Source organism: Furipterus horrens, unplaced genomic scaffold, assembly GCF_987537825.1.
Source record: "Furipterus horrens unplaced genomic scaffold, mFurHor1.1.pri manual_scaffold_8, whole genome shotgun sequence".
Classification (NCBI taxonomy): Eukaryota; Metazoa; Chordata; class Mammalia; order Chiroptera; family Furipteridae; genus Furipterus; species Furipterus horrens.
The window spans coordinates 91,676,595-91,702,787 of NW_028327178.1; the positions used below are offsets into that span (position 1 = coordinate 91,676,595).

A 26,193-nucleotide genomic window follows, 5' to 3' on the forward strand; every position below is an offset into this window, starting at 1 on the left:
CTTCTGGCTGTTATCCAGATATTTATCCTCTATTGTTGAGACGTCTAACACCCAGTGTGTAAAGTCAACACTAGGGTAGGGGGCAACATTCAGGTCCCCTTCAGGTTTGGATGTCCAGACATCTCCCTAGTGCTTTCACTGTTCTCCTCATATCAGTTCTCTAGGGCTGAATTACAGAAAGAGTTGATGTCTAGTTTCTTATTTAGGAATGAAGAAAATTTTAAGTTTTATCTTAAATCATTTTAAGTGTTGTTATAGTCAGTTTTGAAGTAAACTAGCTCTCTATTTTGCTTGCAAGTGGAATTACTTGAGGTGTGGTTTCTGGCATCTGATCGATTTGTGACTTATTGTGGCTCTTGAAGCTCATTGCCACTGTCTCTGCCAGCCTTCTTCGAACACTTCGCAGCATGGAGCCCTAGGAAATTGAGGGAACCTTGAGTTTACCCTGATCTTGGAAGGCTCTTCCTCTTCCCTTGTCTCTACCCTCAAAAAAGAAATGTTAATTTGGGAATGCTGTGTTGTGTTCATGTTTTCTTCCAACAATTTAGCATTGCCTGTGAGCTCTAGAAAAGAGGAAATATGTCTGTGTTTGTCCCCAAAAGGTTGGGGACAGTATTGAAATGAATTGGCCAAACTGTATGGAGCCCACTGAGTGCCTTCTTTTGTGCTGTGAATGATATAAATATCTAAAGCATATTCTAGCCTTCAGGAAAACTATGGACTTATTTGAGGAGATCAGATAATCATAAAGATGTGGTCAATAATAAGGCATTTTTGTGCAGAGGGCTTGATTTGGAAGCCTGAAATCTGCTCTTGTTCCCTGGAACTAATTTGGCCAGGTAAACTGCATTTTCTCATCTGTAAAATGGGATTCATACTCTGTCTTGCCTTCTTCACAATGTTATTGTGAGGAGCAAGTTTGATAAGGTTACTAATACTATATCATGAGATCAGATGATGTAATTTAAAAAAATTTAATCTTTATTGTATTTTTTTTCCATTACCATTTAGTCCCCTTATACCCCCCTACCCCCAGTAATCACCACACTATTGTTCATATCCATGAGTCCTTTTTCCTTTTTGCTCAATCTCTCTACCCCACCCCTCCCACCTAGCTGTGTAATCTGTCTCCATCTACGAGTCTGTCTCTGTTTTGCTTGTTACTTCAGCTTGTTCAGTAGATACCATATATGAGTGAAATCATATGGTATTTGTCTTTTTCTGACTGGCTTATTTCACTTAGCATAGTTCTATAGGCCCATCCATACTGTCACAAAGGGTAAAATTCTCTTTTTTTAAGTATATTTTATTGATTGTATTGTTACAATAGTTTCAATTTTTTCCCCTTTGCTCCCTTCCACCCAGCACCCCCCCTCCCCCAGCAATTCGCCCCCAAGTCCATGCCCAAGGGCCATACACACAAGCTCTCTCGCTTCACCCTTTCATATATTCTTCTTCTTTTTTTAAATTAATTAATTAATTACTTTAACAATAAAAAATAATCCCCCCTTCTCAGACTTTAGACCCTTTATAATCTTATAAAGGACAATGGGCGAAGGTCTCGAGCTCCTCTAGCTGCTTCGAGCTGGACATGGTCATCCTCCTACCTACCCTTGGGTCCAGAAATCTCTAATAAGAGTGGGGGTGTGGAGGGGAGGGTGGCCTTCCCACATGGGGAAGGATTGTGCAGACTCCAGGTCAGTTGGCTATCCCTGGACAATGGCGTGCTTGGTTTAACAGGCTGGCATCCTTGTATTCTGGGGGCAGCAGATTTGGCAACAGGGTTAAAAGGCATCATTCAATCCATAACCACTAGATGACAAAAGGCAGGTATTAATTTTTCAATGCCCCCACATGAGGGGGTAAAAAGGGCTTCTTTGGAGGAAGGTGTGCCAGGCACATCTCACCTGTCCAAAACCCTTTTGCCCATTATACTTAGTTTGGACTGAGGGAAATATTTTAGGATTCCCCCCACCTCGGACCTCTGGGCTCTTTCTGTCCAAGCCATTAGGATAGAAAAGAGAAACCAGTTTTCAAGTGCAGCCCACAGACCACCCCATGCTTCACCAACCCAGCCATTTAGTTCAGCCAAACCGTTGAGTCTCAGGAGGCAGCGCTGCAGACAGGATTAAGTGAGGCCTGTACGTACAAAAATATGGAACGCTTCATGAATTTGTGTGTCATCCTTGCACAAGGGCCATGCTAATCTCTGTATCGTTCCAATTTTAGTATATGTGCTGTCGAAGCAAGCACAAAATTCTTTTTTTGTGGCCAAGTAGAATTCCATCGTGTAAATGTCCCATAGTTATTTTATCCACTCATCTATTGATGGACACTTAGGCTGCTTCCATATCTTGGCAATTGAAAATTAATGCTGCTAGGAGCATAGGGGTGCTTATGTTCTTTCGAATTGATATTTTGGGTTCCTTCAGATATATTCCCAGAAGTGTGTTTGCTGGGCCAAAAGACAGATCCATTTAACTTTTTGAAGTATCTCCATACTGCTTTCCACAGTGGCTGCACCAGTCTGCATTCACACCAACAGTGCAAAAAGGGTCCTCTTTCTCCACATCCCTGCCAGCACTTGTTTGTTGATGTATTGATAATATCCATTCTGAAAGGTGTGAGATGGTATCTCATTGTGGTTTTAATTGGCATTTCTGATGATTTGTGAGGTGGACCGCCTTTTCATGTGTCTATTTGCCATCTGTATGTCCTCTTTGGAGAAGTGTCTATTCCGGTCCTTTGCCCATTTTTAAATTGGATTTTTTGCTTTTTTGATGTTAAGTTTTGTACTTTATAAATTTTGGAAATTAACCCCTTATCAGATGTATCAGTGAATATGTTCTCCTATTCTGTGGGTTGTCTTTATTTTGTTGATGACTTCCTTTGGTGTGCAAATTCTTTTTAGTTCGATGTAGTCCCATTTGTTTATTTTTTTCCTTGTGTTTCCCTTGCCTGGGGAGATAAATGTAATAAAAAATTTTTACGAGCAATATCTGAGATTTTGCTGCTTATGTTTTCTTCTAGGATTTTTATGGTTTTGGGTCTTAACATTTAAGTCTTTGATCCATTTTGAATTTGTTCTTGTGTGTGGTGTAAGAAAGTGGTCTAGTTTTATTTTTCTGCACGTATCTTTTCAATTTCCCCAACACCATTTATTGAATAAACTATCTTTAGCCCATTATATGTGCTTGCTTCCTCTGTTGAATATTATTTGACTATAAAGGTGTGGGTTTATTTCTGGGCTCTCCATTGATCTGTGTGTCTGTTTTTATGCCAGTACCAGGCTGTTTTGATTAGTATGGCCTTGTGGTATATAGTTTGATATCAGGTAGTGTGACTTCTCCAACTTTGTTCTTTCTCAGAATCACTATTGCTATATGGGGCCTTTTATGGTTCCATATAGATTTTTGGAGTATTTGTTCTAGTTCTGTGAAATACGTCATTGGAATCTCGGTAGGAATTGCGCTGAATCTATAGATTGCTTTGGGTAGTATGGACATTTTAATGATGTTAATTCTTCATATCCGTGAACATAGTATGTGCTTCCATTTATTTGTATCTTCCATTTCTTTCTTAAATGTCTTACAATTTTCTGTGTACATCCTTGGTTAGGTTTATTTCTAGGAATTTTATTCTTTTTGGAGCAATTGTGAATGGGATTGTCTTCTTAATTTCCCTTTCTGTTAGTCTGCTGTTGGCATAGAAAAATGCAACTGATTTCTCGATATTAATTTTGTATCCTGCTACTTTGCTGAATTCATTTATCAGTTCTAGTTGTTTCTCGGTGGACTCTTTGGGGTTCTCTATGTACAGTATCATATCATCTGCAAACAAGGGCAGTTTTACTTCCTTTCCAATTTGGATGCCTTTTATTTCTTATTGTCTGATTGTTGTGGCTAGGACTTGCAGTACTATGTTGAGTAAGAGAGGTGAAAGCAGACATCCTTGTCTTGTTCCTGGTTTTAAGGGGACCGCTTGCCATTTTTGTCCATTGAGTATGATGCTGGCAGTGGGTTTGATGTATATGGCCTTTATTATGTTTAGATATGTTCCCTCTATTCCCACTTTGCTGAGAGTTTTAATCAGAAATGGGTGCTGGATTTTATCAAATGCTTTTTCTGCATCTATTGATAAGATCATTTGGTTTTTATCCTTTATTTTGTTTATGTGGTGAATCACATTTATTGATCTGCAAATGTTATATTAACCTTGCATTCCCAGGATAAATCCCATTTGATCACGGCGTATGACCTTTTTGATGTATTGCTGTATTCGGTTTGTTAATATTTTGTTGAGGATTGTAGCATCTATGTTCATCAGGGATAAAGGCCTATGTTTTCATCAGGGATAAAGGCCTATGTTTTCATCAGGGATAATAGCCTATATTTTCTCTCTTTGTAGTGTCTTTATCTGGTTTTGGAATTAGGGTAATGCTGGCCTTGTAAAATGAGTTTGGGAGCCTTCCCTCCTCTTGGATTTTATGAAATAGTTTGAGAAGGAGAGGTGGTAGTTCTTTTGAGGATGTTTTTTGGTAAAATTCACTTGTGAAGTCACTTGGTCCAGGGCATTTTTGTGTGGGGGGAGGGCAAGGAAGGGTGGCGGGGATGGATTACTGCTTCAGTTTCATTAGGTGTAACCTGTCAATTCAGATTCTCTGATTCTTCCTGATTTAGTTTTGGAAGATTATATGTTTCTAGGAATTTATCCATTTCGTCCAGGTTGTCCAGTTTGTTGGCATTAATGTTTTCTTACAATCCTTTGTATTTATTTGGTGTCAGCTGTTATTTCTCTTTTGTTTCTGATTTTATTTATTTGGGTCCTTTCTCTTTTTTTTCTTGATAAGTCTGGTTAAAGGTGTGTCAGTCTTATTTATCTTTTCAAAGAACCAGCTCTTGAATTCATTCATTTTTGTGTCTTTTTTTAAAGACTCTATATCATTTATTTTTGCTCTGATCGTTATTATTTCCTTCCTTCTACTCACTTTGGGCTTTGTTGTTCTTTTTCAAGTTCCGTTAAGTGTGAAGTTAGATTGTTTATTTGAGCTTTTTCTTGTTTTTTGCCCTCTTAGGATACTTTCCCAATGTCCCACAGATTTTGGATTGTGTGTCCTCATTTTCATTTGTTTCAGGGTATCTTGATCTCTTCCTTGATCTTGTTGACCCATTCATTGTTTAAGGACATGTTATTTAGCTTTTATGTTTTTCCATGTTTTTCCGAGTTCTTGTGATTGATTTCTTGTTTCATAGCATTGTGGTCAGAGAAGATGCTTGATATGATTTCAGTTTTAATTTATTGTTTAAATTTATTGTTTTGTGTTCTAGCATGTGTTCTATCCTAGAAAATGTTCCGTATGCACTTGAAAAGTATATATACTCTGCTGCTTTAGGGTGAAATGCTCTGAAGATATCGATTAAAACCATTTGATCTAGTGTGTTGTTTAAGGCCACTGTCTCCTTGTTGATTTTCTACCTGAAAGATCTAGCCATTGAAGTCAGTGGGGTGTTAAAATCCCTGACTATGAATGTATTCCTGTTGATCTCCTTTAATGTCCATCAAGATTTGCTTTACATGTTCAGGTGCTCCATTGTTGGGTGAGTAAATGTTTACTAGGGTTATATCCTCTTGTTGGATTGTTCCCTTTATCATTCTGTGGTGTCCTTCTTTGCCTCTTACTATAGCTGGTTTTAATGTCTCTTTAGTCAGATAGAAATACTGCTACCCCAGCTTTTTTTTCTTTGCCATTTACATGAAATCTCTTTTTCAGCCCTTTTAGTCTGTGTGTATATTTTGGTCTGAGATGGGTCTCTTGGAGGCAGAATATATATATGGGCCTTGTTTTCTTATCCATTCAGCTACCCAGTGTCTTTTGGTCAGAGCATTTAAGCCATTTACATTTAAGGTGATTATTGATAGATGCAAATGTAATGCCATTTTGTTAGGTTGTTTTTCTCTTTTTTCTTTCTCCTTCTTTTAAGATTTTATTTTTTTAGAGAGAGGGGAAGGAAAGGAGAAAGAGAGGGAGAGAAACATCAGTGTGGGTTGCCTCTCACACGCCCCCAGTGGGGGACCTGGCATGCAACCCAGGCATGTGCCCTGACTGGGAATCGAACCGGCGACCCTTTGGTTCTCAGGCCAGCGCTCAGTCCGCTGAGCCAGCCCAGTGGGGGGCTCCTTCTTAAAGCAAGCCCTTTAACATTTGTTGCAGTGCTGGTTTGGTGTTAACAAACTCCTTTAGCTTTTTCTTGTCTGTGAAACTCCTTATTTCTCCTTTGATTTTAAATGATAGCTTTGGTTGTAGGTCCTTGCTTTTCATCACCTTGAATATTTTCTTGCCACTCCCTTCTGGCCTGAAATGTTTTTGTTGAGTAATTAGATGCCATCCTAATTGGTTTTCCCCTGTAGGTAACTACCTGCTTTTCTCCTTGGGCTTTTAGGATTCTCTCCTTGTCTTTAAGCCTTGTCATTTTAATTATGATGTGTCTTGGTGTAGGCTTCTTTGGGTCCAACTTGTTTGGGACTCTCAGCTTCCTGGACTTGTGTGACTTTTTTCCTTCACCAGGTTAGGGAAGTTTTTGATCATTATTTCTTCAAATAGGTTCTTGATCCCTTGCTCTCTCTCTTCTCCTTCTGGTATTCCCAAGATGGAGATGTTTGTATGCTTCATGTTGTCCAGAATGTTTGTTAAGCTCTCCTCATTTATCTTTTTGCTGCTCTGCCTGGGCGTTTTTTCTACCTTGTCTTCCAAAACACTGATTCTATCCTCTGCTCCATCTAACTTACCGTTTATTCCTTCCATTGTATTAGTTATCTCAGATATTGCATTCTTTATTTCTCACTGGTCCTTTTTTATAGTTTCTATGTCTTTTTTCCATGCTTATAGTCATTACTCTAAACGCTCTATCTGATAAATTGCTTGCCTCTTATTTCATCTAGTTCTGGAGAATTCTCTTGTTCCTTCATTTGGGGTCTGTAAATTGCCATCCCATTTTTGTCTGGTTCTTTGTATTTTCTACCTTAGCTATTAAGCAATCAGCTGCTAAACTGATAAGTTCACAATTTAATCAAGCTGTAATCCACAGTCGTCTTAAGTACCACAGGTTGGGGCAGAGTAATTCCTGTGGGTGGGGCTATTGCTTCTCCTTGGGATGATGCCACTTGGAGGGGACTACTCTGCCTGAGCAAGATGGCTCTTGCAGTATGACTCAGCACAGGAATCCTGGTAGCTGTTCCTTCAGGTCTGTCCCCAGAGCCATCAGCCCCAGACTATCCTCAAGTGTCCCTAGTCCACTCTACCCTCCCTCTGCCATAGCCCAGGGTAAGTGGCTGCAAATAAAATTTTGTATTTTGGCCCTTTAAGGGGCTCTCTGCATTTCCAGCCATCTCTCTCTGGCAGACAAACCCTGCTGCTTTTCACAGCTGGATGTTATCTGGGATCTTTTCTGGCTCTGGTGCTGTAGGCTGGGGAGTCCAGCTTCTGGTTTAGAACTCACACTTCTCAGAGGGAACCCTCAGGCTACTGAAATATCCCTCCGGAACTTCAGCGGCCGCCCGTGGGAGCCCAGCCAGCCCTCTTGTGCCTCCTCTGCACTGCCTACCAGTCATGTTGTAGTGAAGTGGTTTCTTCTGTCTGTCTTTGGATAGGGTTCAGTTGGTTATTCTGGATGATTTCTCTACAGCTTAGCTATAATTTCAGATTGGTCCTGGAAGGAGGTTAGTGGAGCTTCCACTTACTCCTCCACCATCTTGGATTATGTCCCAGATGATGTAGTGTATATATGAAGAATCCATGGGTCATTTGTCAGAAGTAATAGATAAAAGCAGAGTTTTCCATTGAGGGAGAGATCTTTGGGCTGGAGTGATCGTGAAGAGTGTTTTTGAAGCAGCTTCTAGGACTGGGAGAAAGAAGGATGGAAACATTTAGACACAGCAGTGTTGGAGCAAAAGGCTGTAGGCAAACTGTTAGGGAGAACAGTGAGTGTTCTATGACTGCATACTCAAGTCATAGGATATGTGTATGTTCAGCTTTAGTAGTTATTGCCAAACAGTTTTTAAAAGCATACCAGATCACACTGTCATCAGTTGTGTATAAGAGAATTCCTGTTGCTCCATGTCCATGTCAACACTTAGCGCTTTTTCATGTTAGTCCATCTGGTTGCTGTGTAGTTACAGAAGTGATTTTAAGAACCATAATATGAATTCTCAGGTAGCAGGACCATAAAAGGGTAAAGCGATTGGGAAGTTCAGAGGAAGGAGGGCTTGCTTCGTTTGTGGGGATGTGGTGCCCAGGGAACATTTATGGAGGAATATTTGAGCTGGGCCTTGTAGGATAATCATAGTGACTATATATTGTCCTGGACCATCCCAGTTTCTAACATTCTGCCTGGACTCGTACTTATAAATTAAGAAATACCAATATATCTTTGTCTGGACTATATCTTGCAGAGTACTTAGAAGCAACACCCAGATATCTTTTCTAGTTGCTGTGCTTCTCTCTTTCCTCCCCTTTTTTCCAGAAAGTTATGTTCACAGAAATTTAAATGGCAGAGATGGAGAGAGGACATTCTGTGCAATGGGAACAACTTGAGCAGAAACACAGATGAGTGACTAGATGTCATAACCCTGCTAATGAGCAGAGGGGGAGGATGTGACCCATTCTTTGGGGTGGGTGATACCTTCTCATAGCCTCCTGGAGCAGTGGAAAAGGTCCTACCATTCCCAAGCCAATTTGTATTTAAACTGGATAGAATTTGAGAATGAGTTTGCCTATAAAATTACATCATTTCAGGGAAGAAATTAATCCATCAAATGGTCATACTTGAAGTGTATTGAAAGAGAGTTTGTCTTCTCTTAAAATGGAAGGGAGGGAGGGGAATGTCAAAACCTAAAGAGCTTAGTCTTTTAGAGCTCATCTATTACTTGTATATTTGCTCGGGGAAAAATTGCCATTTCTTTGTCAGCTTTTATCCTGCCGGGTGGACTCTAGATGGGTGTTTATTTTCTGTAGTTTTACCAAATCACTTTGAAGGCTGGCATGAATATTGATCATGTCTTAAGAGTCTTGCTTCTTTGTTCTGTCAGCAAATATTAGAAAATGTACCTTAAATTACCTGGTTGGGGGAAATAAGGTGGCCCTGCCTGCTCCCAGAGCACAGCACTTTCATGTTAAACATTAGGCAGCTCCTGCTCTAGTGTCAGGTCCTGGCGTATCTGCCAGGAGAGACTGGGGGAATTAGAGCTGCCATTCACCAGAGGGTATCTAGGCCTTCTGTTGAGGACACTAGTTGAGTACTTGATTAAAAATCTGACTTGGGTTCTAGACCTAACTCTGCCTTTCATATTAATAATAGCTACCGTGAGTTGGGTGCCTACTGTGTCAAGATACCATATTTAGTACCTTGTGTTCATACTAATAGAGCTTATACATACTGAAGGTTACTTTGTATTAAGCTGTCTTTGTGTGTGTTGAAGTCTTTATAATATATAAATATTGTTTATATAAAATCCTGTGTTATATATAAATATACTTTATATTACATATTAATATATTTTTGTATTAATTTCTGTTATATATAAATTTTATATAGAAGTTATACATTATAATTATAAATTTATAAAACTTTTACATATTATATAAATATTTATATATAGTAAAAAATCATGTTTATTCTTACCTAAGAAATGGGTTCTGTTGATCCTTACCATATAGATAGGAAACTGAGACATAAAGGAGGTTAAGAAATATACCCATAGTCACACTGCTAGTAAATGGAGTTGCCAGGATTTGAACCTAATCAGTTCTTTATTTTTAATAGGGAAAATTTCAAAAATGTACAAAGTAGGCAGAATTGGTTAATGAAGCATGATATACCCATCATTCAACTTGAACAGTTATCAGTTCACAATCGTACTTTGTTTATTGCCCTACCTACTTCTCATCCTGTGCTTTGAAGAAAATCTCAGCTAAAATTTTATCCTTAAATATTTTGCAATGTATTTCTAAAAGATGACTAAAAAACACAGCCATAGCCCTGACTGGTGTGGCTCAGTGAATTGCGCACTGGACTGGGAACCAAAGCGTTGCCGGTTCAATTCCCAATCAGGGCACATGCCTGGTTTGTGGGCCAGGTTCCCAGTTGGGGGCACGCGAGAGGCAACCACACATTCATGTTTCTCTCCCTCTCTTTCTCCCTTCCCTTCTTTCTAAAAATAAATAAAATCTTAAAAAAAAAAGCCATAATGCCATGATCACACCTTATAAAATTTAATAATTCCTTAATACCATCAAAGTTCAGATTGTGTTCAAATTTCCATTTGTCTCATAAATGTCACAATCTTATTTTTACAATTCGGTTAGGATTCATTTAAGGTTTACATGTTCTAATTGGTTGTTAGGTCTTCAAAATCTCTTAATTTATAAGTTCATTTCTGTTTTTTTCCTTTTTATTGAAGAAACTGGCTGTTTTTCCTGTAGAGTTTTTCATGTTCTGAATTTTGCTCATTGCATCTCTGGTTTGTCTAATGTTTCTTTATCCTCTGTATTTTCTGAAAATTGATGGTTGTATCTAGAGGGCAAAACCTTTTCATTTTCATGGCAACCCCACAAAAATAGGTATTATTTGCATTTGCAGATGAGAAAACAGACTGAGAGAGGTTGGGTGACTTGCCCAAGGCCTCACAGCAACCTTTGATTTCAACACAGATCTCTCCAAAGCCTTTGTTCTTTTCTTTTCACCACTCATCCATTCTGTGAGCTTGGGCAAAACATTTTAAGTGTTCTGGGTCTCAGTGTTTTTGATGTGTAAACCGAGAGCTCTTACAAGAGTAATACTCCATGCTATGTCTATGACCATTTGAGTGCCTGCCCTGTGATGGCATGGTACTAGATGCTGCAGGTGATGCTCATATGAATAAGACTGTCTTCAAAGGAGCATGTAGACAAGCCAGGGACTGTGGGATCATACCCTGTTTCAGACATGGAGCCTGTGTTGGCCATGATGTGATACAGGATTATTAATTTCGCCATATGAGCTTTCTTATTAGTCTCCCTGCATCCTGTCTTGACTCTTTCATGTCATGGTACTTACTGCTGCCAGCCACCTTTTCCTGAAAACCGTTTTTATTGTGTTCTTTCTGCATATAAATCTACCTTGAGGGACTTGGTAAATAAGAAACAAAGGATTTCCAGCCATAAACCTTTTCTCCTTGAATTGAGTTACTATTTCAAGGGCAGTAAGTCTTCTGTTTGGTAAATGTGTTACTATTTTTATGGAAATGCTGAGGGAATCAGTAGATGATAGAATAATCATGGAGTGAAGCCATCTTGATTCAGGGGAGAGCATAGGTTTGCAGTGTACTATTCACTCCCAAGGATATCTGACTGTAATGGGGCACTTAAGCTCTTTTGTAAAGAAAATGAAGTTTTAGTTGTGAAGTCCAGGGAGAAGAATTTTAATGGTATCTCCTTCGGGGAAACCAAGATGCTGAACCTTTATCTTACTGCTTCGCCAAGCCATTAAAATGATTGTGGTATAAAGGAGTGAAGTCAAGCAGAACAGTATTTTGAGTCTATAGTAATTTGGGTGACAAGCAGGTGGCAGTTGAGTCTAGGCCAACATAGGACTGCTGTAGATAGTTAAAGTCAAAAAGTCAAAAAGTCAAAAAAAAAAAAAAAATGTCAAGAGAAGTACCCTGGCTGGTGTGGCTCAATGGATTGAGCGCCAGCCTGCGAACCAAAAGGGTTGCTGGTTCGATTTCTGGCCAGGGCATATTCCTGAGTTGTGGGCCAGGTCTCCAGTGGGGGGCATGCTGGAGACAACCACACATCGATGTTTCTCTCCTTCTCTTTTTCCCTCCCTTCTCCTCTCTCTAAAAATAAATAAATAAACAAAATCTTAAAAAAACAAAAAACGTCAAGAGAAGTAAGGGTTAGGTATTTGTATCCCTGGAGTGTTTACATTTGATAGATCCCTAATATCTTCTTTACATCTTTAAAAATATATATATTTTGGCAATGGTTCAGGCCATAGAAGAGGGCTATGGAATCATGGTTTCTGAAGCCCAGGATCCAAGTGATACAGGACCCTGGATAGCTCCTTGGAAAAGCAGTTTCTCTGACAAAAGTTAGAGTCCTTAGGGGATTCCTAAATTCTTTCAGTTCTAGACCTTTTCAGAGGATTTTACCCTCAAGATCAGAGTTGCAAACTGATAGTCCCTTGGGTTGTGTCTGCCCTGCATACCTATTTCGTTTGACCTGCAGTGTTTTTATTTTGAGTTGGACCCCAACCTGGGGAGGTTGGGGCTGCCTTTCAGTGGAGATACAGTACTGTGTATGGGCTCAGAGGCCTTGGTATGTGGGCTATGAGGGTGACTGATATCTCCAGAAGAGGGCAGAGGATTTTTGAGGAAGTAGCAGGGCTGGAGGCTGATGCTGACCATAAGCAATTTTCCTATTCACAGGAGTGGGAATAAGTCCCCAGCTATTCTACAGAAGGCTTTACTCCCTGAGCCCTCTACCCAGGGACTTCCTGTGTGACTCCTTGTGCACCGGACTGTCCGTGTTTAAGAAGCTTATAGGTTGGCTTTCTTTTGGACTGAGGCACATGGCTCTGATTTTTGGGAAGACCTTTGGAGCACCAGCCCAATTTGGCAAAATACCTGAGTTATGATGGTCTTCATTTCTCGCCATTATTCCACATACTACCTCATTGGCTGTCTCCTTTAGGCAGAACATATTTGTTGTCAAGTTTGTCAGAGTCCACACCAGTTCCTATTGCCTCTTTGATATCCAATCCCAGTGCCAGTTGCCATTTATCACCAGACTAGTACTTTTCTTTTTTTTAATAGTTGGTCAGCTGTAATCATTTTTGCTATCTGCTTGGTTAGGGTTGGAGGTGTAGTGGACTCTGGATGAACTTGCTAATATGAAGGAATTTTACTCAGTTACAGTGCTCTTAGTTCCCTAGGACTAGATGAATTATCTTCATTTTACTATGAACCTTTGATGCCCCTGTTGGCTAGTAAGTCTGTCTGGGCTTGTTTTAAGACTTCACAAGGACAGCAAACTAGTCAAGGCTTAGTGAACCTTGTCCTCGTAACACTCATATGCTTGGGGGAGGTGGGTCTGATACCTCTTGAAAGAAACCGTGATACAAGTTAAAACTTTTACTTAAGAGCTTGTACCTGGTCTTTTTAAAAAAGTATATTTTACTAATTATGCCATTATAGTTGTCCCAGTGTTTTTTCTCTTTGCTGCGCTCTGCCCAGTACATCCCTACCCTCCAGTAATCCCCCTCATTAGTTCATGTCCATGGGTCATGCATATAAGTTCTTTGGCTTCTCCATTTCCTTTACTATTCTTAACATCCCCCTGTCTATTTTGTACCTACCAATTATGCTGCCCTTTTTTTTTTTTTTTAAGATTTTATTTATTTATTTTTAGAGAGAAGGGAAAGGAGGAAGAAAGAGGGGGGAGAGAAACATCAATCAATTGCCTCTCGCGTGCCCCAACTGGGGACCTGGCCCGCAACCCAGGCACAAGCCCAAGTTGGGAATCGAACTGGCAACCTTTTGGTTTGCAGGCCGGTGTTCAATCTACTGAGCCACACCAGCCAGGGCCAGTTAGGCTTCTCAATCCCTGTATTTTTGGTTCCATTCTCCTCCTTCCCTCTCCCCGCTGATAACCCTTCCTATGGTCTCCGTATCTATGATTCTGTTCCTGTTCTAGTTGTTCGCTTAGTTTGTTTTCATTTGTTTTTATTTTTTAGATTCAGTTGTTGATAGTTGTGAGTTTGTTGTCATTTTAATGTTCATAGTTTTGATCATCTTCTTTTTCTTAAATAAAGTTTCTTTAACATTTTATATAATAAGGGCTTGGTGATGATGATCTCCTTTGACTTTACCTTGTCCGGGGAGCGCTTCATCTGCCCTTCCATTCTAAATGATAGCTTTCCTGGATAGAGTAATCTTGGTTGTAGGTCCTTGCTTTTCATCACATTGAATACTTCCTGTTAGTCCTTTCTTGCCTGCAAAGTTTCTTTTGAGAAATCAGTTGATAGTCTTATGGGAACTCCTTTGTAGGTAACTCTCTTATCTCCTGCTGCTTTTAAGATTCTATCTTTATCCTTTGGCATTTTAATTATGATGTGTCTTGGTGTGGTCCTCTTTGGGTATAGCTTGTTTGGGACTGTGATTCCTGGACTTGCATGTCTATACAAGTTTTCTTTTATTTTTTCAAATTAGTTTTCAGTTTCTTGCTCTTCTCCTTTTGGTATCCCTATGGTTCTGATGTTGACCCTTTTGGAGATGTCCCAGAGTCTTCTTATTCTCCTTGGTTTTTTTTTTTTTTTTTTTGAATTCTTGTTTTTCATTCTCTACTGGTTGACTGTTTATTTCTTCCTTATGTTCCTATTCATTGATTTGAAGTCTGGCTTCCTTCCCTTGACTATTGGTTCCGTGTGGATTTTTCTTTGTTTTACTTAGTGTAGCCTTCATTTCTTCCCTTATGCGTTTGCCATATTCAGTGAGTTCTTTGAGCATCCTTATCACCTTAGCATTCTTGAATTCTGCATCTGATCGGTTGGCTGTCTCCATTTTGCTTAGTTCTTTTTCTGGAGTTTTCTGTTATTTCATTTGGGCCATATGTCTTTGTCTCCTCAGTTTGGCAGCTTCCTTGTGTTTGTTTCTGTGTATTAGGTAGAGTTGCTTTGACCCCCTGTCGTGGTGCACCTGTTATGTTGCGGAGCCTTAGGTAGTCGCCATAGCAGAGGGACCCATTTCACCACGTTGTGGCGCTGTATGTGAGGGAGGGGTCACAGAGGGCACAATGCCGCTTGCTCAGCAGTTGCCTTGTTTCTCGTCACTTCACCTACTGGTGCCCTCTAGCTGTTGCCCTGGTGGTGGTTCCCAGGGTGGGTGGGTTTGTGTACAATCTCAGACTGTGGGGGCCCTCTAACCAGACTCTCCTGAAAGATATGCAGTTTTTCTTTTGCTACCTCAACCCTCACTGGTTTTCCCAGCCAGAAGCTATGAGGCTTTATTTTCCCATTGCTGAACCCTGGGCTGCGTGGTCTGGCCTTGGGCTGGGATCGCTCCCCAGGCTTTTCTCCCGGCTTTTATTCACCGTGGGACCGCCTATTCCTCGGTCCCCGCTGCTCCCTTGTCGTTGCCTCACTCCTGTCACAGTGAGTCCTCTCAGCTCTGGTTCTCCCCATCTCTGCCCCTCCTACCTGTCTGGATGTATATTTCTTTTTTAAATCCTTGGTTGTTGGACTTCCATACAGTTCGGTTTTCTGGCAGTTCGGTTGTTTTTGTTCTGAAGTTAGTTGTGTCCCTTCTTATGGTTGTGTGAAGAGGTGAAAAGTGTCCACCTACGCCTCCATCATGTACCTGGTCTCTCTAACTCCCCATCTCAAATAAGCGGCATCTCCTGTGTGTTGAAAGTAGGTGACTTTCTGAGTAAGTGACTCTTGTTGCTGACTGTTCCCTTTGGCTTCTTGTAATTACTGTAATATCGCCATCTACTATATGGAGCACCATGGTAATTTCCATGACAACTGATCGTGATTTTTCCCAGATAAAGGGAGGAAGCTAATAAATGTTAGGAACTCAAAAAATGGTATTGGGCTAAGTTCTTATGATGCCAGTAGAATTTTGATCTGGAAAGGACTTTTTTTTTTTTAATTCTTACCCAAGGATATGTTAGTGAGAGAGGGGATGGGGGGGGGGCATCTATGTGAGAAACATTGATCAGTTGTCTCTAGTACCACCCCAACCGGAGACTGAACCTGCAGTCGAGGTTTGTGACCTGATCTGGACTCGAACCTGTGACCTTTGATGTAGGGAGTGATGCTCCAACCAACTGAGCCACCTGGCTAGACCTGGAAAGGACTTTTTAGGAGCAACTGCTTAAACCCTTTCCTTTAGCAGGCAAGGAAACAGGTACAGAGAAGTTAAACATATTGCCTAAAGGGCCACTATGTTGTGGAATATGCTCAAGGCCCTCTGCTTAGTGTTTCTTTGTGCCTCCTAGTCTATACAGCTTCTTTTCATTATATCCTATTATACCATAAACTCCAGGAAGGCGGGACTCTGCTTTTCCTGTTAATGTATTCCCCGTGCCTACTGTAGGACCTGTTTTTGAGTGAATGGATAAACTATGTTGGAGTTTATAAAGCTAGGGTATACATGGCTGTATATCAGGTGATACATGAAGTCACAAGATAATATAGCTTTCTAATGTGCCACTGTACTCAGCTTTTTTGGAGTTAGATTGGTTTAAATATTATAGCCAGTAATTTAAAAGTTTTTTCTTATATTATCATGTTACAGAATGGATAGTGAATTAGCATGATTTTTTTTTTAGGTAAATGAGACAGCATTAAGTAAATTACAGGATTATAGTAGGCCCTTTGATCTTTTTACCCCAGAGGGTCTAGTGTTGCCAGATCACTGATATTTTTAAGAGAAGCTAGAAATCTAATTTTTAAAAAATGAGATCTGATTTCAAATGTTGGAGTTAACTTAGAAGTTTGTAAATGAACTTGTGTGGGTCAGACAAAACACCTCTTTGGGCCTGAGAATGTGTTTGTGGTCTGGGCAGGAGCTAGACTTCGAACAGGTCCAAATGCATGATGGTGTCAGGAATGGCTGCCATGCTGGGTCTGGCTCCTCTTTAGCTTCAGACTGTCCATAGCTTGGAGTGGAAAGAATGAAGTTAAAACTTGATAGGGTAGAAAAATTCCCATATTAAACATCACTCTTTGTGGAGAAGCAGCTTCTGAACTCAGAAGGGATCTCAGCCCTTAGAGAGCATCTCATTTGCTCCCCTTATTTTGCAGGTGAACTAAGGTCCACAGAAAGAAGTAGAGCTTTCCTCTAAGACCCTAAGCAGCAGGCATAGGTCATGCATGGGCAGGCCCCAGTTTAAACTCCATACCTTTGGTACTCCTACCTTACACACTCCTAGGGTATGGGGCAAGGGGCTTCCTGGGCTTACTTTGGGATGGTTGGTAGAGCTAAGTGAACTTCATTTCTTGATACAGTCCTATCATCCTGAGCAAAGGGAGGGTTGAGGTGACAGTAATGTGCTCAGTCTCATCTTGGTGCAGAGGGTCTATTTCTGTCACTAGCATCATATTGACCTTATTGTTTTCTACCTAGAGAGATGCAGAAGACAACTCAGCAGAAAGAGCTTCAGTGCCAAGCTAGATCTGTCCCACCTTATGTCTTCCTTGCTTCTTCTCTCTCTCTTCTGTTTCCTCTCCATCTCCTTTCTCCTTGAGCCCTACTATCCTCCCTCTGCTTCACCGCTCCCCCACCCATTATCCTTTGTTTTTCTCTCATTGTTGCCCTTCTCAGTGTGGAATTCTTGTAATGCCATCACAGTAGGCAGAGCCTGGGATTGGACCTGTTTTCCAGGGTTTTTGAGGAGACTTGCTGTAAAGTAGGGCAACTAAATAAGAGAGAGTAGGCATCTTTAAACTGCCCTCTCTTCTTCTCCATCCTCACCCAGGTTAGAAAGGATAAATTTCAACTCTGGACTTGGCTACCGGACTCATACAGTCTGGTACCACCTCATTTTGCTGCCTACTGTCAGCAGGCTGGTGCTTAACACCCACTGTTTTCCCTGTGCTCCTGTTCAGTAGAATGACTTTGTTTTGACCTTTTCCTCTGAGTAGAAAGCTGTATCAACTCCCTGCCTTCTTTACCTGACAAATTCCTGTAACAGAACCCACAGGCTGTTCAGTTATTAGGGGCCGATTGTCCACTGCCAGAAGCATAACTCAATACCAGAGTTTGCTGAAAAGAGCTCTTTCTGTACCATTCTATGGTCTAAAACCCCTCCCATCTTCTTGGGGCCTTGGAAGTATCAAAGCCATTTGTGTAACAAAAGACACTAGCCACAGGCATGTTAAGGCATTTTAAAAACTGTTTCCTTTCCCCATCCCCCAGACCGTAGGCTCTGGGGATTTTTGGAGACCCCCACTCTAACATTCCTAGTCATCTTTTCATAGAGTTCAGGTGCCACCTCCTCCATAAAGCTTTCCCTGATTGTTCCATAAGCAGAATTAATTTTGATCTCCTTTGCATTTTGCTTTTACTTTTATTTATACTTGTACTTTGATGCTGCATCACATCCCAAACTACTCTCATTCATCGTATAGAGCTGCAGTTTTTAACTGGTGTACTGCAAGAATTTTTAAAGCAATACCCGACTAGTCAAGGGCACTGATCTCTTCCTTATAGATTGTCAAGAAAAAAATGACAATAGCCCTCCAGTGTGAATGAATCAAAATTATACCTTTTTGGGTCAGTTTTGCAAAATATTTTTTGGTGTGCTGCAGAGTTTTAGTAGTTTATGTATGCTATAAGATGGAAAAGTTCAAAGTTGTTGGTATAAAGACCATATGGGCCAGGGTACAGTGTGCTACTTATCTCTGTTTTCCTTGTGTCTCTGTAATAGGCCTGGCACAATTGCGGAATGAATGACAGACATGTATGGGTACCAGTACCCACAGTGTAAAGTGGAACCTTAAATGCTACAGTGAAGTATGCCAAAGTGCTCTGGAAATTTACTGGTGTTCTGAAGAAATACCTTCAAACTGAGAGAAATCTTGGAAGCTTCTAGAAGCTAGTAGCATTTGAATATGCCCTTGAAGATTTAGGAGTTCAGTTTGGCAAGATGGTGGGATGAACATTCCAGTTGGAGGAAATGGTTTCAGTATAAGCAATGAGGAAGTACAGAGGTCAGTCCCCACCTACTAACTCATCCATTCCCTCAGCCAGATTTCTGCTAGAATATATGCTAAATTTCTAGGCTTTCCTAAAGGAAATTCTCTTTCTCCTGTATAGTCTACCTTTTTTCTTTCTGTTCTTACCTTTCCTTCTTATCTCTTGTGAGCCACCTGCCTTTTATTTTGGTTTCTTCTCAACTCTTTTTGTTTTCTCATTTTCCAATTTCTCCAGTCCTTTTTAAAGACTTTTTGTTTGTTTTTTCTTTACCTTTATCTAGCTACTTTCTTTTTTCCCTCTTCCCCAGGCCTTTGAGTTGAGATGTGAATCAGCTATACAATATTTAACTCCAGGTAACACCTCCCCTTGTGAAACTGAGAAGTAAACGTGGCATAATTGTTTCTCATCTGTCTCTACTGTTTCATTGACATTGACTTTAAAAAATGTTCCACAATGCTGGGGGTGCCGTTGTTATTATTATTACTACTATTTTTGTAGTTGTCAAATGTCAGTTTTAATGAGAAATTTCGGCAGACAGGCCTCCCTTTAAGTGGTGTGAGCCTTCAGGCAAAGCCAGGGCTGGATGAATCATAAGTTCTTACGGAGCTGTTTTTCATGCACGCAGGTGTCTAGGCCACACAGACACACATTCCCTCCTATCCCTGCAGGTTGGTATGCTTTGCAATACATACACAATTGAGGTCACAAAGGTGCACACATTTCTTCTCTTCCACACACATCCATACTATCTCCCTTATACCTTCAAGTCATCTAATCCCTCCTCCTGCCATGTACCCACATATTTATCTTCCTGTAACCACACATTTATCTTCCTATAGCCCAGTTTCATTGTTTTCTACCCAGATGCCCAGAATTGTGTGTGCCACGAAGGTATCTGTGAGCCTGTCTTACAGACACTACACTGCCTGCTCCCTTACTTATCCACACAAGTCCTCCCCTACCCAACACACCCCAGGTTCCAGACACTGAATACCACACCATTTCCCACTATTCCTTACCCCCTCACCCCGGCCTTAAGTGTTAATAATCTTCATAAGATACATTTTAGTTTCAGACTAGTTTTGAAAGAAAATGTCTTTGCTGATAGCTAAGCTAGTGGATCATGATGAAGTCTGAACCATTTACAGCAAGTCCTTTGATTAAGATCCCTAGAATCATCCTGTTTTGGTCGGGGTAAGGGAGGGCTGGATCAGACAGTAGTGAGTTGCTTCTAAATGGCACTCTTTTCAGCTAGGGTGAATTTGAATCTAGATTCAAACTTGATCCTGTATTTTAAGGTTCACTTTTATTAGAAGATGATCATACATATATTTAGCAAAGGAGCCAGAGCCACTGTATATGTTCTAAATCATTCTCTGGTGTGGGGCATAGAAAACTGTATTTTTAACAAGTGCCCTGAGTCCTCTGTTGTGAAGCCAGGTTGGAAACTTTTAATTGGGAGGAAAGAACTAGAAGATCTGTATTATCTTCCTATACCATCTCGGACAAGTTATCTTTTCTTTTCTGGACCTCAGCTTTCTTAGCTGTATTATAACAAAGCTCATGTTCATAAAGGACCTTTTCAGGCTGCTTTATGGTGAGATCAGTCTAGGATCCTTTTCTATCACAGAAGTGTTCCTTCTTTGGGTTTACCCTGAGCAGGCATTTCGGTTTTTGGCCAGAGGCCAGCAGAGGCAGTCCAGGCCCTGACCTTCTGTCAGAAGCACTGACACAGCTCCTAATTAGAAATGGATCAATATGGGCCTGCATCCAGGACTGGGGAGCCTGGGAGGAGGCCTGAGGAGTGCTCCTAGCCAGGGAGAATCTGATTACCATGAAATGGATCTGGTTACACTTGTCAACACAACAGTTCTGCTGGTATAGCCCTCCCCTCCTCGGACCAGAAGGCAGGCCTGCTCTGAGCAAATGAGGAAATGGTTAACTTGGTTCGTCCCCCTTTGCTATGTTTTCCTCACCTTTATAAACTCCTATACAGTATGATGCTAGGTGCATAGAAAAGACATCCCCCCCGCCCCCAGATGGAAAAGGCACTTATCAGATACCTACTGAAGTGTTAAATATTGGGTTAAGCTGCTTTGTATGTTTATTTCTTCTAACAACCTACTGGGATAGGTTGGAAAAGGAAACTGAAGTGACTTGGCTGCCTTGTGTCACACAGTATGTTCTCTGTTGTACTTCACTACAGCATTTCTGAGCATTTGCAACAGTGATTCCAAGCTGATGGACTATTTTCCAGGGCCATCCCTTATTCTTCTATAGACTGAACTGGAGTTCAGGCCCTCTCCCTGGAGCCCTTCAAAGATTGGAGGAAATTCTTTAAAACCAGTGGTGAGGAGGATTGGGGGAGATGCTCTGCTTGCTTTTGCTTTCTCATCTTCTTTCCAAGGTCCCTAAGGAATGAGCAGGCTCTAATGGGAGAGATCAATCATCATTTGGGATCAATGGGAAGGCTTCCTCCTGCATGCTGTGCAGAGTCAGGTTTCTGAAGTGGCCCTGTGCAAGGAGGGGGAAGCGGGGACTCATGACTGGATATTTCTAGGCATCATAGAACCTGCATGTTTGACATGCTCAGTTTACCAGTGTGATCAGATCAAATTCTCCCTTTGGTTGTATCATTCAGAAAATATTTGTTGAGTATCTCCTATGAGTCAGAACATGATAGTGGTAAGGATTCCCAGGTGAAGACCCAGTCCCTACCCCGAGCGACCTCACCATCTAGCATCAGAGTCAAACAAAAAAACAAACCACAGTATTCTGTGTGTTCCTTAATAGAGGCATGTGCGAGGGATTTAGGGATTACAGTGGCAGGAAGGTGGGCTTTCTTGAAGGAGATAACTGATCTCAGCTTTGAAGGAAGAATAAGAGTTGAGGCAGGCAAGGCAAGGAGGGCACTCCAGAGCAGGGAACTAGTAGCATAAAGATGTGGACATTAGAGCAGTCTCTTAACATGTAACAAATCAGATTGGCAGGCCTCGGCCCTTGCCCCTTGCCAGACTTATGGCTATAATAGTAACCATTGAATGGTAATAACACAGGAGTAGCAGATGAGGAGGAGGAGGCGAATTTATTAGCAGATGCCACCTGAAAGTTTGTTTCAGGGACGAAGCTGATGAGCAGTAGCTCTCCGTCCCCTGAGCCAGGCCTGCAGAGGTGTTGGATGGGGGTTCTTGGCAGTGGTTTGAAAGCTCATCTGGCCCAGGCACATGGCTCTGCTTCTCTGGTGGCAAAATCCTCTGTTCCGCTCAGCCTGCCCTTCTTTTCTGTGTTCTTTTAAAAAAGAAATTAATGGAATCTGTTCAAAATACCCCTGAAATGAAATTACATTTTTAACTCTAATTACCCTAATTAAAACTTGACAGTCGTAATCCTGGAATGGCAGATAATGCTAAGTACCCCATGCCTGTGACAAGCTCACCCACCCAAATGGAATGTTTTCTGCTCTTGCTTAGGAGGAAAATTATTTTGTGTGTTTGTTTTGTTTGTTTTTTTGTTTTTCCCATTAGCATTTTAGTCTTTGGCCTCACAGCTTCCCCAAGCTAGCATAGCCATACTTATGGGCCACAGGCTTGCCCAGGATGCCTAATCTCGAGAGAAGTTCCTTTGTATTCAGAGGTGATGATTCTGATGATTCCTACCACATACCTTTGAGTTCTCTCTTCATTTGAGGTCAGACTGCATTACATACCTGAGCCTTTCCTTAGGTAAATCCCCTGCCTTTGGGGACCAAGTATCTGCTCTTATTAGAAGGCTGTCTGCTGATCTAGGGCTAAATCTGGATCTGGGTTCAGTTTATGGCTGATATTAAGGATATAATTTGAGGTCAGGGACAAGGAGCTCTGAAAATAGGATCTTTTCTTTGCACATCTCAGCAAAGGCTAGAGTCACCTAGTGAAATGTCTGATCTTGGCCCTTTCCTTAACTATTTACCTGACCAGACCCAAGGAACATGATGAGAAGGGAGAGGGGGCAACCCTTGAAGCAGACAGGTCTCCATTGATGCTGAGTCACCTCATGGTTCTGTTGGAATCAAATATCTGCATGCTCTAGTAACCTCTGCGCAGCCATGTTAGGTACTGCAAGAGATACAGAATTGAGTAAGTTACAGCCCCTGCTCCTGAGAAGCTTAGAGTTGTGGGTGAGTGGGGAGTGAATGAGCCATATAGGTATGACTAATTATGTAAGTCAGAACGAGCAAAGACTCCTCACAGGTGCTGGCATTTAAGTTTGTCACTACATATGCGGTCTTGGCAGAGGAAAGGAGAAGGGCACTGCAGGTGTTAGGGAACAGCATGGGGAAAGGTAGGAAGTTGCTAGGTGACAGCTCTCTGTGGTTGGAGTACAATGTGCAGGGAAGGATATGGTAGAAGATGAGAGTAGAGTTTAAACTTTATCCTCTAGGCAGGGGGATCCAGTGAGGGTATGTGTATGATGGAGCAGGAGACAGGGTGATTGGAGATGTAGATTAGAACAGGTGTCAGCAAACTGTAGGCTGTCAGCTCAGTCGAGTCCACTGCCTCTTTCCATAATGTTATACTGGAACACAGCCACACTCATTTCTTCATCCATGACTGCTTTCATACTGCAGTGGTAGAGTTAACTCTACAGAGACTGAAAAAAGCCTACAAAGCCTAAAATACTTAATATTTGGCCCTTTGTAGAAACAGTTTGCTGATCTCTGAGTTAGAAGCAAATTATGAAAGTTCTATGAGAGAAGATAGATATCAAGACTAGGCCTGAAATGGATTGGAGGTGTCAAATGAGACTTGAGAAGAAGAGACAGCATGATTTAGCAGAGAACACCTACCTCTCAAAACTTTGTGAAGGTCAAGTATGTCGGAAGTCACCGTGGTCACCAAAGGACACAGGATACAGGCAAGTCCTGATTTGCCCTTATTAGCTGTGTGGCCTTGGGCAAATCAAATCAGTTAACTTCCCGGAAGTTTGGGTGAATATAGTGAATAGAACAGCAATGACAAAAAGAATCAGTCGGATTTTTCCTCATGGTACAGAGCTCTTAGTTTGCCACTTCTCTATACTTCATCCCCAGGGTAAAAGTCTGCAGGCTGCCCTGACCGGTGTGGCTCAGTTAGTTGAGCATCAACCCACAAAGCAAGGGGTCACCGGTTTGATTCCCAGTCAGGGCCCATGGCTGGATTGTGGTTTTGGTCCCTGGTCAGGGCATGTATAGGAGGCAGCTGATCTTTCTCCTTTGCTTTCTTCCTCTCTTCCCCTTTCTCTAAGAATAAATAACTAAAATCTTTTTTAAAAAATCTGAGGGCCTAAAAAACCTGTAACATAGTTTGAATTGAGAAGTTGGGGTGGGTCTGCAGAGGATTTTCATCACCCAGAGCAGCTGGTGTTGTGGAGAGGGACTCATGATACTTTGAGAACACCTTGTAACCTTCCCCTTCCCGAATTGCTGGTACTTGTTCTGGCCAGATTGTATTTATTTCTAGCCCTCAACCTCAAGAGCATATTAGGCCCCCGCAAATCTAAAGTCTGGATCACCTTTCTCAGCCAGAAAATCTGTACATACGCCTTGACACATCTCTTATGTGCTTTTCCCTACCAACTACACTGTATCCCCTATGCTTCACTCCTTCTTTTCTGAGAACATTGTGCATTTATCCTGTAGAATAGAAAAAAAAATTGGATGAGGAGACGCAGTGGTGGGTTCCAAACTCATTTCTCCTTTCAGCTTACTATGTGACCTCAGCCAGTTTGTTTCAAGTTTATGGCCCTTTTGTAGGCTCCAGTACAAATGACTTTAGCTACCTATTGGGATTTGGGATTTCTTCTCTAAGACCCAACCCAGGCCTTTCCCCCTTTCTTTCTTTTTCCCCATGTTTTCCTCTTTTTGCTTGAAATTTACTACCTTCATAGTCATAGCTTTAGCTATTTTTACTGGTAGGGTTCCAGGGACTGGCACTAAGTCTAAATATTGGAGTGAAACAGACCCTGGAGTTTAGTTTCAGCTGACCCCAGAAGTGTTCAGCAAGGCTTGATGTCCAGAATGGGCACTACAGGCAAACATTTGGCCCTGAGCATCGATGGCACAGTAGAGGAAAAAGGGCCAGACACTGATCCAGGCAACTTACATGCTTTTTTCCCCTTTTTTTCTTTTCTCTCATAACTTTGAAAGAGGTGGTATTATTCCTGTTTTACAAATGTGGGAACTCAGTGACTGACTCATGGAGGATACCGGGAAACAACTAAATATTCCTTATTCCCAAGTAGGGGGAGAGTGGTAGAGGAGACGCACAAGTTAACAGAGTGGTCAAAGCTCTTAAGAGGATACACGAGAGCACTTAAGTAACAGTTCCTAAGGCTATCCAGAGCCAGGGCTCAAACCCATGTCTGTCTGCATGATATTTCTACTATATCATGCTGCCTTTCCTATAGAAGAGTAGGGAGAGTTGTCCCACTCAAGTGCAAGTCCAGGTTAGCAGGCAGTCTTTGGGAGTATGGCCACTGGTGGGGAGGCCTGGCCTTGGGATTCAGTGCTGGGCTTCAGTCCAAGGAGGGCTTGAGGTGTTAGGTGAGTAATGCAGGGGCTTTAATGCACGTGATTTTGTGCCCTCTAGAAGTGAAGCCTGGTGGTCAGCACTGGCAATATCCTGAAATATCCCCAGAGTCAATCAACCCTGGTGCAGGAGAACAGGGAGGAAGGGTTGATATCCAGGGCCTATGGATAGGGAATGGGAGATTGGGCACGGACTGTTTTAAATATTTCCTCTCTCGAGTCACAATTAGTTTGAGGACTGGATTTGAGTTGATGAATCCCACCTGAAATTATACAGTTAGGTAGGATAGTGAGAGGGAAGGGAGAGATTTTAGAGACTCAACAGGAGCCAGTCTTTAGGATAAAAGAATAAGTCTTGTTCGAGTCTACAAATTATTCCATCTTAAAAACCTGAACTCAGAATAGCTGTTGCAAATACTGGTTCCTTTCTTCGGAGAACCTGTCTTTCCTTTTTCTCTGGCCATGGCGAGGCAGGCTGGCCATGGCTAGTTCTGGGCCATAGCATCCTTTACTCCTGCTATTTCAGCTTGGGTCCTCTTCTGTGAAGCCCCTGATAGTGTTAGATTCAGTTATTTTCATCTGTGAAATACAGAGATTGGATTAGCAAACTGAGGTCTTAGTGTTCTCTACTTAGGAGCTCCTTTATCCACCAGATCTGAACTTCATTCTTAAGGCCAACTCCAGCCTCCACCCAGTTTTCACATAACTGAGCTGAATCCTTACTGAAATTCACAGATTCCTTTTTTTCCTGACCATCTACTTGTGATTTTAATTTTGGGGTAAAATTGTCTTTGTCTCTCAGATCGTGGCTTTCCAACTGGAACTGAGGTTCTTGGGTTGCATCCACATCTGCAGAGCATTGTCATTGCTTTTTAAGAACCTATTCAAAAACTGATGTGTGAGCTTGAAACTTG

The 26,193-nt window shown here is 41.5% G+C and overlaps 1 protein-coding gene and 1 non-coding gene across 8 annotated transcripts in view; one reads left to right on the top strand and one right to left on the bottom strand.

The window, feature by feature from the left end:
- The window catches only part of RALY (RALY heterogeneous nuclear ribonucleoprotein), an 88,085-nt gene that overhangs the window by 8,388 nt on the left and 53,504 nt on the right, over nt 1-26,193 (top strand). Inside the window, exon 2 of one of the 7 annotated variants that reach the window (XM_090286261.1) lies at nt 18,467-18,749. The exons of the other annotated variants lie outside the window; for them this stretch is intronic. Within the exon in view, the coding sequence (XP_090142387.1) occupies nt 18,734-18,749 (16 nt within the window). The 5' untranslated portion in view covers nt 18,467-18,733. The remainder of the gene's footprint in view (nt 1-18,466; nt 18,750-26,193) is intronic. 7 annotated transcript variants of the gene reach the window in all.
- LOC150003453 (U6 spliceosomal RNA) lies at nt 2,150-2,253 on the bottom strand. Its single transcript, XR_016512935.1, has one exon. It is a non-coding gene; the product is annotated as a U6 spliceosomal RNA (small nuclear RNA).